The sequence below is a fragment of the Phasianus colchicus genome, chromosome 6 (genome assembly GCF_987193195.1).
Source record: "Phasianus colchicus chromosome 6, bPhaCol1.hap1.1, whole genome shotgun sequence".
Taxonomy (NCBI): domain Eukaryota; kingdom Metazoa; phylum Chordata; class Aves; order Galliformes; family Phasianidae; genus Phasianus; species Phasianus colchicus.
In genome coordinates this window covers 38248053-38262352 of record NC_143441.1, presented here as the reverse complement: position 1 = coordinate 38262352, position 14300 = coordinate 38248053, and the positions used below count along the sequence as shown (strand labels likewise).

Below are 14300 nucleotides of genomic sequence, written 5' to 3'. Positions count from 1 at the left end.
ATTTAGTTACTTGCCAGCTTCTGGTTCCCTGAGTAAAGGTTTCATATTATATCTTTGGAAAAAGAAGTCATTCAACATACTCTGCATCATGCGGCCAAAGATATGACATGAAACAGCTTCTACAAGTTTCAGTTGTATCAGCCGTTATAAAATACAACTTCACTATTTTATATGAGTAAAAAAGATAACTTTTAATACCTTGCGTAGACAGTTGTGCTGCTTGAGAAATTAGGGAAGTGATATTGAAAGCAGATGGTCCAGCAGTAAGAATTTTATGGAGTATAGACTGCAGAGAGGCTTGTGTCACAGCTGCTGTTAGAACTAAAAGCAAACATTACATTTTACTGACAATTCTGGAACATCAATTTAAACTGTTAAATGTATTTAGTCAGTCTGAAACTGCTTTTCTGTTATTTTTTCCCCCACATCCATGACAGATCAGATGATATGATGTGATCAATGACATAAATTCATCTCATAAATGCTTGGCATGTTTAATTAAGCCCTTTATTTAGTAGTTGAAGACATTCATTGAAAAAAAAAAATAAGTTCAACTCTTCACCTTAATCTTATGGATCAATTATAATTCTTATAAATAAAGATAACATTTATTCAATTTATTATTACAGTAAAGAAGAATAAACTTTTTAAAAATGACTGTAATTAAAAAAAAAATAGTAATAATAGTGAAGAAATAAACCAGCATCACTTCAGCTCACTAAGAGGTTTCAGGAAGGTAGAGGGAAAAACTATTCCCAATTCAAGAAACACTAACACTTAAAATACCAATTATGGAGGAAAAGAAACTCCCTGCTAGAGGAAAAAGAAATGTTTTTCATGTTAAAAAACCAAAGGCTCTCATTTTTCTCTGCATTATGTGCATGATGAGGGCAGCCCTGCTGTGCAAGGTGAAGTCACGCTGCCCATCTGCATGTCAGCCAGGGCCTTATGCTATCACAGCAGCACTGAATACAGCTGCTGCTCAGGTACACCCAAAGAAAAGCCTGGGAATTTAAGTTAGTGACTTTCCAATAGAATACAGCAGGGCACATAATAGGATCCGTCATTTTTCAACCCAACCAACCATGGATTTTCCTACTTTTTCAGTCCAACCTCGTGCAAATAAACAGTTATAAGAACTCCTCCCAGCACAGGAAAAAAAGACAATAACCTACTGGACTACTGATGAAACCATATTTGTTGATTAAAAGGAAACCAATTGAGATTTTTTTCCACAGAAACAATTGTTATGGAAAAATTCCTAAGTTTAAAGTAAAATCTGACCATTTTCATGGTTGACACTTTTAAAAGATTAAAGATCTCTGGGCACTACACGCAAATGTTTTGCCTCCTATTTAAACTGATGATCAGTGCAGAACAAACTGAAACAAAAAACCCACTGCACAACAATTCCTCTTTCATTAAATTGTCACATGCAGAAATCCCAGTAAAATGATCAAAGTGCACCAACTCCACCTGTTCTTGCAATGAAAGGCACTACACCTAGCTGCAAAAATTCTTCTAACAAACAAAGCCTATCCAGCAAAATTGGATTAGATGCACTAAATTTAGCTTGCCAGCAAAATTAGCAATACATTAATCTTACTCAAGAGAGGCCAACATATTCTGTTAAATAAAAAAATTGATAAACAACTTCCAAAACACTAGAAGTTTTGGTGTTTGCCAACACTACTAGGATGGCAGCTCAAACCACAGAAAACAAAGACCACTGCATAAAATAAACATGTGAAAAACTAACTAAACTTTGGACAAGAGAACACTTGAATAGTGATACATCCCTGGCATCAGTGAAAACATCTCAGGTATATCAGAATTCACAAGCATATTAATCTTAAACATCATATGGCTAATTTTAAAAGGCTGAACAGAAAAAGAAGGTAACTAACCACCCTCACTTCAGGTAGAGATTTATTTACTTTTCATTTAAGGTAATAGTGGAATTTACTACAATTTAACCACCTATACTATACTACTGTGCATAAGGATTACATGAACTTTAAAGAATCCTTACCTTCATTGATTTTGGATATATCTACGCTAGAATTATTAAGCTGCAATGTGGCTTGCAGAGCAGGCAGCAACTGTCGAAGGAGATTTGGGTCCTGAAGTAATGGAGGAATTGGTGACTGTGGGACAGGTGAGACAGGAACTGTAGGAGCTGATGAAGCAGGTGCAGAAGCTGGATTCAGTCCAGAAGCAGAAGATGTAGAAGGGGTTGTGCAAGAATGGGATACAGTCTTGTCCACGGATGTAGACTCTAAATAGAAGGCAAAGAGTAATTTTCATTTTCCTCAGTACAGCCTCATAACTCCTCACTAGTAAAATATTCATGTTAAATTCACAAGAACTATTTTATATCATTATAAGATGAAAAGATACATACAAATATTCACGTAACAGAAACTGAAGATATTTGATAAATAGTGTCATTTGCGTTACTGAACTTAATATGTATTAAGCGCACACTCAAAAATACTTTCACTTCCAAGAATTGGATGGAAAGCTGTCAACATGACAAACCTTCCCACGCACCTCCAAAGTACTCTGAATTATTAAGACAAACTTAAGCCAAAAATTCCTCATTAATGTTCACTTTAGCAGTACATATTCTCTTGTGAAATGTTTTTATCGTGCACTCCAAACTTTCCTTGGAAGAGACGTAGTGACAAAAAGCATTAAAAAGTCCATGGACTTACAAACAGATAGGTTAATAAGTCAAAATTTGAGGGAGGGAATAAGATGTACTTCATTTACTCAGAAACCAGATTTCAAAAGCTACAAAAAAAGACCGAGTCTGTCATGTACAATACAGGTACAATGCTCAGGATTATCGTTAGGGCGATAATTTGTACTATAAATTTAAAAAAAGAGCTGTGAGCATCCCCACCACACAGGGGAAGAACATCTGAACGTGTACCTGCTCATAATTAATTTCAAACTCATCAGCTTCTTCTCAAACATCAAGATCTGTTTCCTTTACTTTCTTATTCTCTTTTTAGCAAGTAACTGCTTATGTATGTTTTAGTGCTTAAGTTATTAATTATATTGTACAAGTTAAATTTAAACTTTGCAAAAGTTAAGTTAAATTGGGCTTAATTAGAAGAAAAATGCCATGATATAATCTGAGTTAATCAACAAGTTTTAAATTTGACTTTCAGTTAGTATGAAAGTGTCTCCTGCATTCCAGTACCGTAAGAAATTCCAGCACTGAAAGTATTTCCACTAACTATGGGTATACAGTCACTTCAAATATCCTTCCTTTTAGAAGCCTGGATCACCACATTTCAATTCCTGCTTCCCTTTCTCTCACTTCCTCCTTTCCACTCCACCTGAGGTGCTATAGTACCAAACAACCTGGAGGACGAGTGGAAAGATGGGTACGGATCCAAGCTCTCATTTACAGTGCTTGCCCACAGGACTGAAGATCTGGATTTTAAACCCACCTCAGACTGGGGAGAGAACATCAACACAGATATTCAGGTAAAAAAAATCCAAACAAAAGCTAAAGTAACTGGGAGGGAAAACTGCACTGTAAGCATTTCGTTTTTTTTGTTTGTTTGTTTTGTTTTTCCTTTGGAGAGATATTAAAGATAAGAAGAGGTTGACTTCTAGTAGAGAAGAAAAATCAAAAGGTCTTGTTTCATTCTACCGCTGGAGAACAAAGTGTCACACAATTCCTAGAAGCTGTAATTTTCTGACAGCCTTAATTACAAGTTTTGTGTTTGATTCTACATTGGAGAAGAACCCTAAAAAAAAATTGAGAAGAATGACTGAAGTGAGTACCAATATGTAAATCCAATGAGATTATACTTCTCAGTTAAAATGGCAAAAAAAAAAAAAGGACTTCTGCAGTTTCTCTAGAAACTTCACAGCAGGCCTCCAACACTGGAAATAGCTTTGTTGCTAAATAGCTGAGAAATCTAAACTAGAAGAAATGCTGAAGAACTCAAATTTGACTGCTTGTAAGGATTTGAAGGGCAGGGCACACAGACACAGCCTGATCTTTCAGGCAAGTTTCTAAAAAAGGCATAGCCTTGTCTAATTACAAACATCTTCAGACAAAAGGTTGATTTTACTGTATTTGTAAAGGCACCTGGCCATTTGGACAGGAGCTTTCATAAGAACTTAAAACTTGAAATAACATGAAGGGACAAGAAGCATTACAAAGACTGAAGAGAAAAAACAAGTGGTTACAAAAACTTTATACATTTTTCAATAACGTGACCAGGACAACCGACTATTTACCAGCCCTCCCCATGAATGCACTGAGTCATTAGTCTGCTGCAGAAATATTGCATACAAAATCTTACAATGCTAAGGTTAGTTTAGCAAAATTACAGGAATTCAAGATATATCAAGTAAGCAAGAATCTTATCCCACCATAAAGTTTGAACAGAACCTGTACCTGTCATATGCATGTACTGGCAGACAAAAGCAAGGGAACTTAGCAGAATGGGGCAGGTTAAGTGCTTGTAAGTCTTTCACCCCATGACTCTGAGAATCGTTGGGGAAGGGAAGGAGGGAGGTGAGGGTGGTTGTGACGACCCTAATTTAAAAAGAAACAAAAAGCACCCCAAAAAGTACAGAAAATAAACCAACTGAAACCCAACCAAACACCTAAGCAACGACCAGAACTAATAGCTAGAGGTATTTAATGTAGAGAAGATTTCTTCACAGCTAGATTGAGTTCTTTTCTTGGCACTGGATCAGACCAATCATGTTTCTGTACAACCAGTGGTTAAAAGAAGAAATTAACTGCTTTAAGCAAGGAAAAAGCTCACTAATATAGTATTAATTCACACAAGCAGTTCCAGAGCTTCAAACCATACCACCATAGCAAGCATTTCCAAGTATTTTTCCCACACTGCAGTTTTGTACACACACAAAAAAAACGTGAATCAAAGGCAAAGCTGAATGAGCAACACAGTGGAGGCAAACCTTCAACGAGTCCTGAGTATTTGCTCATTTCTCATCCAAAAGAACTTAGAATCTGTCATACAAAACCACTGAATGCCAGGGAGACTTCAGAAGTACTTGAGTTTGGAGAGCTTCTCCGCTACAAGAATACTAACCAAAACGACACAATCAAAATGATTCTTTTTGAACAATATGGAAACACTGTTCTGCAACTGTACTATTCTAGAAGTTTTACGTATGTGTTGAAATACATCTATGAAGTCAGAGTTTTTGTACAATCACATGAACTAAACACCTTGAGAAAATGATGTGGAAAAAAAGTTCATGGCCAACACTAACACTGTCAGCTTCTGAGCCCATGAACATTACAGAAACAGCAGTCTAGATGTAACAGACGAGTACATCTCTGTGTTCATAACCACAGTAAAAAGGGCACAAAGTTTTTTTGCCAAATCAGAATTGATAAAAGTATGCTCATGGAAGCATTTGTTCTTTTCAAGCAGCCTGAAAAGCCATTTTCTTCTCTACAATTGGAAAATTTCTCATGACAAAATCCTACATGCTAAAAAATACGAAATATAGGCCATTTCTGTAAAAGTAGAATTACCTTAATTTGGAATTATATTATATTTGGAATTACACAGACCTGTAACTCTCATTTCAGATCTCAACCACCACAAAACGCATCTGAAGAGAACACAATACTGAGAACATTTAGATTTCTGTACAAATGTCAGTCAATTTTTACAGCTCTGATACACTGGTCTGTACCTGAGTCAATACAGTACTCTGCTCATAAACAAGCTACATGCACTATTACTGCAAAATAAGGAATCCAGTTAGAATCTAGAAAGGCAGACATTCGTAAATCTGCTACCATTAATACATCAAACACAGATTAACTCTGAACCTACGCATATTCTTACAAGCAGAAAATGCAAATCTTGTGTCTGTTAGAAGTATTCTTTAAGAAAAGATCAACTATGTTGCAAGGCCTGTAAAAGTATTAGATGATGATGAGCTAAAACCGCTTGGCATTGGACAGAATAACTCTGCGGTCCCTTCACTGTCAACAGCAACTTGTAAACAGATACTACACAAATGACCCTAATGTCACATACAATTTCAGCTACTATCATGAAGTCCCAAATGAAACTATTCAATAAATAAAAAAAATAATTAAAACTGAGAGCATAACATCTGCTGTAATCTTTTCACTTATGGAAAATTTCATGTCGAGCTCTTCCTTTAAGATCAGTGTTCCAAATCAAAGCAAAAAACACCACCAGGGAGGGAAAAACCTTTTGACTTCAAGAGCTTTTAAAGAAAACTTCTAAAAGAAAAATCCATCAATTCACTTTGTCGTAACAAATGAAACATACAGCATGCTTTCTGAAAACAAAAAACAGCAAACAAACCCAACAGACAACGATTGGATAAAGCCTACATACACTTCAACACCAAAACAAGTTTCTGAACCACGAGGCCAAGACCTAAAGCTGTCTAAAAAACCAGGAAAACAAACGAGATGGCAAAGAATAACCATTTAAGCTTGGAGCTTAACTTACAGCTGCATGAAGAGCTTAGTAAGTGGTTATACAATAGAATGGAGCATTTTTTTAAGACAATCATCATTAGGAAAGATTATAATTACTCTGCTGGACTCTGACCCGTGATCATATCTTTTAGCCTAAAAGGAGACAAGTCTGAGACATAAGGCAGTACTCCCTATGACAAGAACCAATACGACAAAGGCACATCCTTGTTGCAGGTTTCACAGAAGGGTAAATGAAAGGAAGTAACTGGAGGCCACTGCTTGTCCCTGAAAAGTCATCTCAAGTCAGAGCTGAAACAGTCCGCTGGATATTCCAAAGCAGTATGGATTCCTAAGCAAGAAGGACAAGTAATCCTTTCAGAAAAATATGGCAGATTAATTTTGGCAGCTGTGCCACAGAGTTCTCCAACAACAGCCTAGGGACAAGAAGGCAAACGCTTCTATTCTCAAAGTCTGAGGCAGTAAATTAAAACGCTGCTGAATCTTACTGTCATTAATCATGGCCCCTCCATAACAATACTGTGCTGCTCCTCAGCAAAATAGGACCCAGTGTATCTCATTCTGAGATGTGTTTTCTGCCTATAACATTTCAGATGAAAAGTAGTTTATCAGACCAGGGTTAATGCACAGGTGAAAACCCTGTCTCACCAGAGGCCCACCCAGCTCCACAGCCACGTTCCCATCTGTGCCTGCAAAACTCCTCCTCCCCTTGTCTGCTACTGCTGGGCTGTCCAGGCTCACTGTTCCCGAGGGAATAAGGGTGATGAGAAAATGGATTTTCTGCATGCCAACTTCCCTCACAGTCCTCTTCCTGACAACCCACAGGCTGGTATTCTCTAAACATCAAGTAGCTTTACAAGACTGTTGTAGGTAGCTGCTTTTTATTCTGTCATATATATGAAAAGATTTATTTCAAAGGTTTTTATTATTTAAATGACATGGAAATTTCCCACTTAGGGCTGACTGCATAATTTCCAAATTATTAATGTGACCCGTTGAGTATTCCAATTAGCTTTTCCTATTAAGTTTTATTTTGAACAGTAGAACAAAATGCACTTGAAGTCATCTGAATTCAGCACTTCATCCTTACTCACTCAGCACATTTGTGAGCTGGAGTTAAATCTCTGCTCAGTTAGCAACAACCACACATGCTCTTAGTGTGCTCACCGTGGGGGGGAAATAGTACTACAAAATGTTCAGAAAACCAATGCCTTACTGCCCCATAAAGCTCGCAGCTGCTCTTTTAATTAAACAACTTGCAGAACAGCTCATCAAACTACTTGATTTACTGCTAATGACTAAGAATCGTAACGCATTCACCTGAAGTACCTATGTGTTCAGTCCAGTGAGTGCTTTCCACCAAGTTCTCTGTGCAGTGCGAGTCACACTGAGCTTTTTAATTCAATTTCACGTATGAAGAACATTAAACTACAGCAAGATACATAGGTATTTTAAAAAGATGCATTTTGAAACTGTTTGGACAAATGCAACAACAGCAACAACAGTAACTGGGCTCTCAACTGTGCTCAAAGCCTGTGAAATACAAGAAATCCCAACCTGTACTCTACTCATATTGGATCACTCCAGTCTCAGAGAAGTTTTTGTATTTTTAGCTCCATTGCCAAAATGAACATAACCGCAATGCTCAGCAAACAATTATGAAACAGTGAAAGAAACCTCCAACAGTCTCATTAATGTAATTTTTTGCAACCAGTGTATGAACTGAGCAATAAACTTAGAACTGCAATAAACTCGGCCAAAGAAGATGCAGTGATATCAGGTGCCACGTTAGTAACAAACCACTGAAGTCTAGGAAGGGTTACAAGTACAAAACAATGGGTGAGGAAAGAAGAAGGAAGAAGCTCAGCTACCACTGACCAACCACTTCAGTCTGGCAGCATCAGCAGCACAACCCACACAACCCTGTGCTGGCCATCCTCTTGAGTTCTGTTGGAGAGTTTTCACAGTACTGCTGCAGCAGAAACAGAAGTGCTGCTTGATGGGACTTGGAGGAAAGCTGTGAGAAGTACTCTATGCACAGACACGCTGTTAAGGTATGGACAGTACAACATTTCATTCAATAAGTGAATAAGAAACACAAAAACATGTGATGTGCCCTACAGCCAAAAGTAGGAAAAGCAACCCCACACTTTACCTGCATAGAGCACTCACAGTGAGCACAAACAGAAGCAGCAGATTCTGACTGGAACATTCAAATCAAAGGGTAGAGGTCAAATAGTTCCCCAGGAACTCTCCACTACTGCCAGCCATGAGGGCAGAGGACTACTGCTAACAGCTGAGCTAGAGTTCAGCCAGGGATTTTATTCAATCTCCTTGTGGGACTACAACATACCCCTGCAGCAAAAGAGATTGAGCTGAAAGAAGCGTTGTTGGTTTTTGGTGATTTTGTTTTATTTTTCATAACTATTACTGCATTTAAAAAAAATACACACTATTAACAGACTAGTAAAACAGTGGTACATACATGGCATATGCCATATGGCATACGGCCACCGGCAACACAATGACAAGAAGCAAGAATTAATTTAGGCAAGATACTGCATGTATTATTCAGTCATTTGGACCAAGCCCCTTTAGTAAGCAAAGCTAAAAGACAGCTTTACCTCTTCTTATAGAGGGGGGAGGGGGAGGGAAGGGGGGATGGTACAGCTAGTGAACAGGGAGAAAAAAAAAAAAGGAAAAAAAGAAATCAAAGGCTGTTTCCTTTACTACCATAAAAACAAACCTCCCTAACTACTTTCCTATTCTGCAGAGATAACATTAGGAGCTTGTTTAAGCTGTCACAGAATGAGATTTTCTTCATTTTGTACAACAATCACCAACAAAACAGCATACCTACAACACCACAGGTTCACAGCCACATCTGGGAGAATGAGTAGCAAAAGAAAGCTATACAGAACCATTGCAGTGTACAACAGTTTACTCCCTTTGTTTAAATACACGAGGTTCTATGGATATTACACTGGTCAAATTTCATGTTCAAATATCAAATACAAGTCTTAATAAATACAAAGCAAGAAAAAGGCAAGATTACTGAGTGTACCCTATGAAGAACTTTTATCATAATACAAAATTGAGTTTTTCTGCTTCTGAAGGAGGAAATTCAAGCAAAATATCAAAATTTACAATGAAATTTTGAAGCCTAACTTTCTTCTACTCATTCAACTAATAAATTCTACTAATTCAACTGCTTACTAACTTTAAAACTGCCTGACTCACCCTGCCTGAAGTTCCCAAAGTGCTGTGTTTGCTCACACCTTAGTGTCATAAAGCAGTTACATTAACTACACATCATTATGGAATCTATCCATTTAATTCCTATAAGCTTAAACGGTCCCTTTATAGGAATACAGAAATTACATCATTATTGGTAAGGAAGCATCTAAGGTAACGTAGATTCTGAGGTAAGATTCACAGTGCCAAAAGTGCCCCACACAGTTATCTCTACTGTATATACCTAACTGTATGCACTAAGTTTTCAAACAAATGTCACATCTAAGAAATTCCAGAACTACCTGACGTTTCTACAGCTGTCACAATGGGAAAATCCCTTCAGTTTCAGCAAGACTCAGTTGCTCAGTTTAACCTGAAGCAACTAATAAAGGTACGCAGTAAACAGGAAAAGAATACCCAATTTGAATTCCAATCAGACACCAAACAGGAATGAAACATGCAAGAATGGAGTAACAAAGGGCTTCTTAAAGAACGTTTTAGAGATGGTACTGGAAAGAGAGAGGTTATGCTTAATATTAGGAAAAAAGTATTCTCAGAGAGAGAAGTAAGGCATTGGCACAGGCTGTCCAGGGAGGCGATGGAGTCACCACCCCTGGAGATGTTTAAGAAGCACACAGATGTGGAACTGAGGGATATGGTTAGTGGGCATGCCAGTGGTGGGTTGATGGCTGGACTGGATGATCGCAGCGTTCTTTTCCAATCTTAATTATTCTGTGAATCTAAGGAGAGAATATTTCACATGGACATTTTGCACTTCCACTGTTTAGAGGAATGTATCAAACTGCACTCAAAGGAGAGGCTTAGCAGCTAGTTTCTTGGTATTCTGTACAAGAACCACATGAAAACCAGCACACCATTCTTCATGCTTTACAGTATTGAATAAAAAAAGTCTTGCCTCTGTTACTCCGTATTTACCATCAACACTCACATTCCAGATCATGTGAAAACTGCCCAAGGTCTCATGAAAAATTCTTCACGTACAATTTTCTTACATTGCTAGAAATGTTACCGTTGGGAATTTTTGGATAGCCAGGAGAATTTCCAACTGCACTAAAAGCTGGAATTCTTTAATAAAGAAAACTAGAAGGCAAGAAAACAAATGCAGAGTGTAAGACCAACATCAGACCTGAGTCTCAATGTGCTTTTCAGGACTGTATTACTTTTTCTTAACTAGACATACTCACAAGTTTCAGTATCTTTCCAAAATGAATCCAGTGTCATAATAGTTCAGTAATACTTAAAATTAAAACCCAAATCTTTATTAAAAAAATATTTTTTTCCTCTTCCCAAACCTCTGAAACACCTTTTTCTAACAAGGTGTTACTCATTTCAATGAGCTTGGCTATATCAAAGTATCACCTTTCCATTCTCACAATGTTCTTTAGCTCCTCTTCCCTAATAAGAAATTAAATCAAATTAATATATAGATTTTTGAAGGTCACAAACAATGTACAGAGTCCTGATCTTTGTTCGATGATTCTAAATGTTTCTGGTGCATAGAAATACAAACTTTCAGCAGCCTTCGAGCAGCCTATTAAAAACATACAAATTTTGTAGCTTTCTGTAAGAATGGCACTTCCAGATTGACAGTGGCATTCCATTCTGTAAGAGTAGTTCTTAAAATATAATGGTCCAAAATGACTTTCAAACAGTGTAGCTGTATCTATGCTAAGAACTCAAAAAATGGCAAACACCCAAAACAACATGAGGTAAGAAAAAAAGTTTGAATATATTACTAAAAGAATCTGAGATAACAATTTGCAGAATAAGCCAGTAAACAGTAAATACCACAAAATCCATTTAGAATTGTTTAAGAAGTAGTAAGTTCATCAAAATGCTAACTGGGCTGTAAGCATGCACAATCAACACAAGTACATTTAAGTTCTGGAAGTAACACTTAGCCAGAAAAGGAAAAGAAATACATGGTTTTAAATACTACAAGAAATTTCATTAGACATACCTTTCCTCTCTGTTTTCTGTGAAGGGATGGAAGATGCAGATGTAGGCAGTTTTGATAAAGTAGATGCTCCATTAGCATCAAAGGATTTCTTTGGCTGGTGATCAGATTGTAGAGAAAATGGACTAGGAGGAACAGTGCTTGGGGTAGCAGTTGGATGAACCACTGGTTTGATGGGATGCTGTACTGGAGTAGAACTACTGTGAGTCTCTGCCCTTGGCAGTCTGTAGTCTCTGTCATTGTGCCTGCTTGTTTGAGACAAAATATTCTGTGGGAGCATACTACTGGCGTCACTGGAATGCTTGTCTTCCACTTTTTTCAGGATTCCCCAAGTAATGTTGCATTAAGAAAAAAAAAAAAGAAGATTAAATTAGAAACTTCTCTCTAAAATTACAGTGACTATGGTCAATACAGCTGCACATCAAGAACTACAGCTGACCAAACTTCTTATGATTAAAAAAAAAAACCTCAAGCAAATCAGCATCAAAAAAGGCAAAATTCAATTTTACTCACTGACAAAATGCATTTTCTCTGACCTTTGCTTGATTTAGAGTTCCAGTTAAGCACTGTGTTTTGATGAAAGGTTTCTTTATAATGAGTGTTACAGTCAAAGTTAACTTTTGAAGTCTCCTAAAAAATCTAAACCAAAATCTATTATTTCCACTTATATTTAGCATGAAGAGATAATCTGTGCCCTTTTTCTTTTGTTCATTAAAAATCCTGAGCACCGTGTATAATAAGTAGTTTCAGATTCTACCCCTCAAAGAATTCTACGTCAAGTCACTTGAATACTGCCACAAAGAATTTACTTTCAGTTGGATGAATTCAGAAGACCATGTAGGAAATGAGTGACTAGTTTGCATCTGTCACATGCTAATGGACGTTAAAGTACACTGCACAGAGAATGTAGCAAGCAAATACTGAGCTTTTTTTTCCCTTGATTTTCACAAAACAAGTGGTTACTGAAACATGCAAGTATGCTATCTTTTTGTAGCATACAGTTTGTTCTAGCATGGCAAAGTTTTTTAACATATACAGAAAAGCATTGCTTTAACACATCTCTTGGCCAAGTCCCACAGAAGGGGAAGAAAAACACAGTTTGGAAAAATAAAGTTTGGTTTCTACTTTTAATCCATCTGGAGATCTATGCTACAAAATCATTAAAATTATATCAGCACACAGAAAGAATCTCACATGTTTCTAGAAATTGTTTGTACATTTCCTAGAAAAATTTGGCAAAGAATAAGGCTATATTCTCAGGAAAAAAATAATTCCAAGCTACTGAAAGTCATGGCTTGGGACTTGCTTTGCTAATAGTATTGGCATGGCAAAAATACCTTTCAGTAAAGTATATGAGTATACCCTGATACCATTATCTATTAAATTAGTTTGTATTTTTCAGATGTGAAATCAAGTTTTTAGATTTTTTTTCTGCTTTTCTGTTTTCATGCTCAGAATATAACACTGACAAGTCTCAGTAAGTGCAACACTCCAACTATACTATCAGTTGTGCAAGTTGTTTCAAGAACTACCTACACAGAACTCAAATCAGGCAGTAAAAGCTGCAAGAAGGAGTACCACAAAAAGCATTAAGAAACTGTCATTCTAGTACACAAAAGTTATTTTAAGGAACAACACTTGGCATAGCTGTCTGCATCATCAGTTTGGCTTTGTTTATATGAAGAGTGGAGAAAAACAGCTTAGGAAATGTTTTTATTTTTTAATTTTTTAAGTTTGGAAAAGAGCAAAACCACATACTTCCACTGGCAAACCCACTGGCAGCTGTCGCCTGCATCACCTCTCTTCTGTAATCTCTATCTTTTGGAAAACTGTTAACTGACATTTTGCTTGCTTCTTTTTGTCTCTGCTCTCTGAAGAAAAAAAACAAAACAACATAGGTTAAATAAGAATTTACATCACCTAACAATACTTTCCACAGATGCATAAGATGAATTGTTCGAACAGATCATTGCTATAGATGAAGCTGACAAACTGCAACTGTTGCTTCCTTACATCAACATCTGTCCAAGCCCTCACCATATCACACCAGTTCAGCTCACTATCATAGCAAAGAAAAACACATATTTCCCCTCGCCCTGTTCTGGGATCACCCAGGCAGGGATAAAATAGGTGCTAGAGGTCATGTATGGGTGGTGGAAACACAAACTTGGACCACAATCTTTTACCACAGTACTAGATAAACTCAACCGCTCTATAAACGATGTTAAGAACACTTTTCTTTATAAGTTGAAAACAGACACATATATATATACCTTTCCAGCCACTCTTTTGGTTTTTCCCACTGTGAAACTTCTGTTCTGCAGTTGTAGTAGTACTTTTTGCCTGAAGAGCTGATGTGTTCAGACCAATCATCCGCAGAATCGTAAGCCTTTAAAACACAAACAGTGTTGGACAAAAGACTACCCCAGAGTTTTAATACACACACTGAGAACTATGTCATGTCCTCATATGCATCCATATCTCTGCTTTCCATTTAGATCACGTTTAAATGCCTGTTCCATTGCTGGTAAGCGTTAAGATGCGACCCCTATACTCCTGCTGCATTCTACAACAGTTTCTTTTGTTTTATTGTCA

General features: G+C 37.1%; 1 protein-coding gene across 3 annotated transcripts in view; it reads right to left on the bottom strand.

Annotated features, from left to right (window-relative positions):
* The window catches only part of WAC (WW domain containing adaptor with coiled-coil), a 55063-nt gene that overhangs the window by 16239 nt on the left and 24524 nt on the right, over positions 1-14300 (bottom strand). For all 3 annotated transcript variants that reach the window (XM_031616067.2, XM_031616065.2, XM_031616066.2), the window contains exons 5-9: positions 13979-14094; positions 13464-13576; positions 11709-12017; positions 2033-2278; positions 199-321 (exon numbers count right to left, since the gene is read on the bottom strand). In XM_031616067.2, the coding sequence (XP_031471927.1) occupies positions 199-321; positions 2033-2278; positions 11709-12017; positions 13464-13576; positions 13979-14094 (907 nt within the window). The remainder of the gene's footprint in view (positions 1-198; positions 322-2032; positions 2279-11708; positions 12018-13463; positions 13577-13978; positions 14095-14300) is intronic.